General features: G+C 21.0%; 1 protein-coding gene across 1 annotated transcript; it reads right to left on the reverse strand.

The window, feature by feature from the left end:
• Positions 1-1,129: 1,129 nt before the first annotated feature.
• Positions 1,130-2,815, reverse strand: ENU1_215480 (protein kinase domain containing protein; the record flags this gene model as incomplete). The annotated part of the gene is made up of 1 exon (XM_008862566.1): positions 1,130-2,815. The coding sequence occupies one exon, from the start codon at positions 2,813-2,815 to the stop codon at positions 1,130-1,132; it is 1,686 nt and encodes a 561-aa protein (XP_008860788.1).
• Between the last annotated feature and the right edge of the window lie 976 nt (positions 2,816-3,791).

Here is a 3,791-nt window from a genome sequence, read left to right on the forward strand (position 1 = left end):
TATACCATTTATTTTCTTTAAATAAATACTGAAATATTTAATTCTTTGTGTTAAACTAAATTTCTCTTTATTTGATACTAGAAATATCGTTCATTACAAAAATTCAAATTATAACGTTCAACTTAAATAATGTCAAATGGTTTTGATATTTGTAATAATAAACCATTTTTATTTTATTTGATTTAATTATTCATTAAATTTTTCCTTCTTTTATTCTTTTTAATAATATCTTTTAAAGAGAGTTATTGAGAAGAAAAATAGAGATAAATGATGTTGATTGTTATAATGATAATATGAAAATAATATAATGTTATAATTTAAATACATTTTATATCTAATTATTTACTACAAGAATAAATAATATTAACATTATTGTTGTTTTGTTATTTATAAAAATATAAATTATTTATATTAGAGTTATATAAAAATAAATAGAATAAATTATTGATACTTCAGTTATTGTATTTAATATCACAAGAAGAAATACAATAGAGTTAGTTATAAAATAATAATAATAATAATAAATCAAACCAGAAATCAAAGAATTAAATTAAGATTTTTTTACTAGTAAAAAAAATTGAAAGATAATTAAAATTAATGTACTGAATGAGTATTGTTATTAATACAGACTTATTATATATATATTAAATGATAATATTTATATTAATAATACAGAATTGAAGACAAAGACTTTTTATTTATAATAAATAAATTCTATTTTGTTTAGACTATAATAAATATTAATCAAAATTAGACATTATATATAATTTTTATTAAATATTGTTTCAGTCAATCACTCAAGATTATACAATATTTGTTTAATAAAAATAGATTTAATATATTACATAATAACCATAATAACCTTTGATTTAATCAAAGTATTTGATATAGTATTTACTTATTAAAATAAAGCGCATATTATTTATCTTAATGTTAAAATATAAACAAATAAATATCCAATAAAAATGATACAAAAGAAAAAAAGGATAAAAGGAATAAAAGGAATGAAAGAATAAGTAACAATTTGAAACATTATTCATTAAAAACAATAAAAATATTTTTCCAATAAATAAAAAGACTAAAACAAAAAAAAATTGAATATTTTTAATAACCAAATCAAATCAATCAATCAAAAAGAAGTTACATCAAAAGAAGATGTAAGTGATTCAAATAAAGAAGAGTCAGAATGAAATTTGTTATTCATTAGTTCTTTGTAAAATGGATGTTTAAGTATCTCTTCCCAATTCATTCTTTTTTCTTCTTCAATTTCAAGTAATTTAGCAATAAAATCTTTCTTTGATTCTTCAACAGGAATTTCAAATTCAACTTCTTTTCTATCAAGAACATTATCTTTTATTTCATAAACTTCTTCACCAAATGGAAATTGTTGAGTTACCATTTTATATAAAATAACACCAACTGAAAATAAATCAGTTTTTTCGGAGTATTTTAATCCAAAAAGAATTTGAGGTGATTTATATTGAGTAGAACCTACACAACTCATCATATCTTCATCAATTTCTCTACTTAATCCATAATCACTAATTTTTAAAATAGGAATATTACTTCTTCTACTTTCTTGTAATAATAAATTACCAAGTTTTAAATCTCTATGAACAATATGTTTTACTCTATGAAGATAATATAATCCATTTAATAAATCTTTTGTCCAAGAACAAAATTCATTTTCTTTAATTGGACGTTTTTTTAATATATCTTCTAAATTCCCTTTATTACAATATTCCATTACAAGAAAATGATGTTCTCCATTAAATCCAAATATATTATTTCCTTTAAAATAATCAAAAACTTTCATTATATTTTCATGTTGACATAACATTAATATTTTATTCTCTCGTGCAATCCATTGATCCCCACACTTAATTGCAACTTCTTCTTTTGTATTAATTTTATTACATAAAAATACTTTTCCAAATGCCCCTTTTCCTATTTCTTTTATTATTTCATAATCATCTGCATTTCCTTGATGAATACGTTGTTCAAAATTTTGTTCAAGAAATATTCCAGAAAGAATAATTCCATCTCCTTGTTTTCTTTGTTTTTCATCATATGAAAGTAACATAGATAATACCCATCTTTTATTTTCATCTTTAACAAATCGTTTAGAAATTCCTTCTTTCTTAATAATTTCTATAGACCTTAAATATTCTTCAGGAGAACTAGCTTCTTTATATCCAAACCAAAACCTAAGTAAAATAATTCCTAATGACCAAAGATAACTTACATCACTTGTCTTTCCAACAAAACACTCAGGAGCGCAATAAGCAAAATTAGCATTATTTTCTCCTTCATCAAATTGCTCTTCATATAAATATTTCAAAACTGGGAAAGGAGAATCTGGTGAATGAAAACCAAAAAATTGTTTTGGATTAATTCTTGGTTTTAATAACATTTTACTATGAACTATGTATTGCATTGCACTTAATATATCAAATAAAAATGCTCCTACATTTGTGTTTGTTATTCGTTCAATACAAAGAGTACCATATCTTGAAAATTCATAATTTGTTCCTTTAAAAACACACCAAAATTCATTTCTACTTTGTACAGGAAAATAAGAATCTAATTCAAGAATATTTGTGTGTTGTAATGAATTTAATATATTTATTTCTTTCTCAATAAATGGTATTTGTTCTACACTTTTTAAATGATATTTCTTTATAATATGACAAAGATAATGTCCATTTTCTTTTGATTCACATTCATAAACGTCACAATATGGAATATTTCCATGCTCTGGCCTTTCATAAACAAATTTGAAATTTCTGTATCTCTGTATTTCTTCTTCGTTCATTTCTTCTTTCTTTTTTTTGAGTTGAGAATATTTAGGGTTTTTTATTTTGTGTTATATATAACTGTTTTTAATTTGTATTTTTCTTGAAAATTTTGTATTTGTATTATTCATTACTTACCTTTTACAGTTTATGTTTAAAACCTTTTTCATTTCTTATGAAACAAAATGTTTCTTTAGAATGAGGTTATAAAAGAAGGTTAATGCTTTTCGTTTCATGAAAGTTTAAGTTGATTTTAAATTAAAGTTATTTCTTTTTTTTATCTACGTTTTTATACAATCCACTCTTGTTTTTTTTTCATAGAGAGAAACATTCTATAATTGGATAAAATACTTCTTTTATAAATATGAAAAATTTGATATATTTTTTACCATTAAAATCTTCATTCATTTTGTTCTTATTTTAATTGATCTGTTGGAGTGAAGGTTAATACTTAATATGTTTAAATAGTTTTTGGTTTATGTTTTTCACTTAGAAGAGAATATTCAACTCAGTTTGATACAAAATGTATTAATAAGCAATTAATTAAGTATGAATATAATTAGCTTCTATTCTTCTTTGTTCATTTAAGAATAATCATATCCCTGAGTCTTCTTCTAATAACTCTCAAGAGTACATTTGATCGTGTTAAAGTCAATATTTAATAACATTCATCATGTTTCTAATGACAAGATATTTAATTTCATTTATATTGTTATTTTTCATTTTCAATTCTTTAATTAATTTAATATTCTCTATATTTATTATTCATTTGTTTCAATTTATTATTCAATTTATTTTGACATCTATTATTTCTCAAATTTCTTTATTCTATTATTTACTTCTCTCTATTATCATTTCTTTTCTTTATTTATCTCCATTCTTATTTTGATATGAAACATTATTCATATCAGTTATTAGATTAATTTTATTCTTTTTATTTATTTATTATTTATTTATTTTATTTTTGATTAAAGAATAACTCTACAGAAATTGATG

This window comes from Entamoeba nuttalli (assembly GCF_000257125.1).
Source record: "Entamoeba nuttalli P19 unplaced genomic scaffold asmbl_10349, whole genome shotgun sequence".
Classification (NCBI taxonomy): Eukaryota; Evosea; order Mastigamoebida; family Endamoebidae; genus Entamoeba; species Entamoeba nuttalli.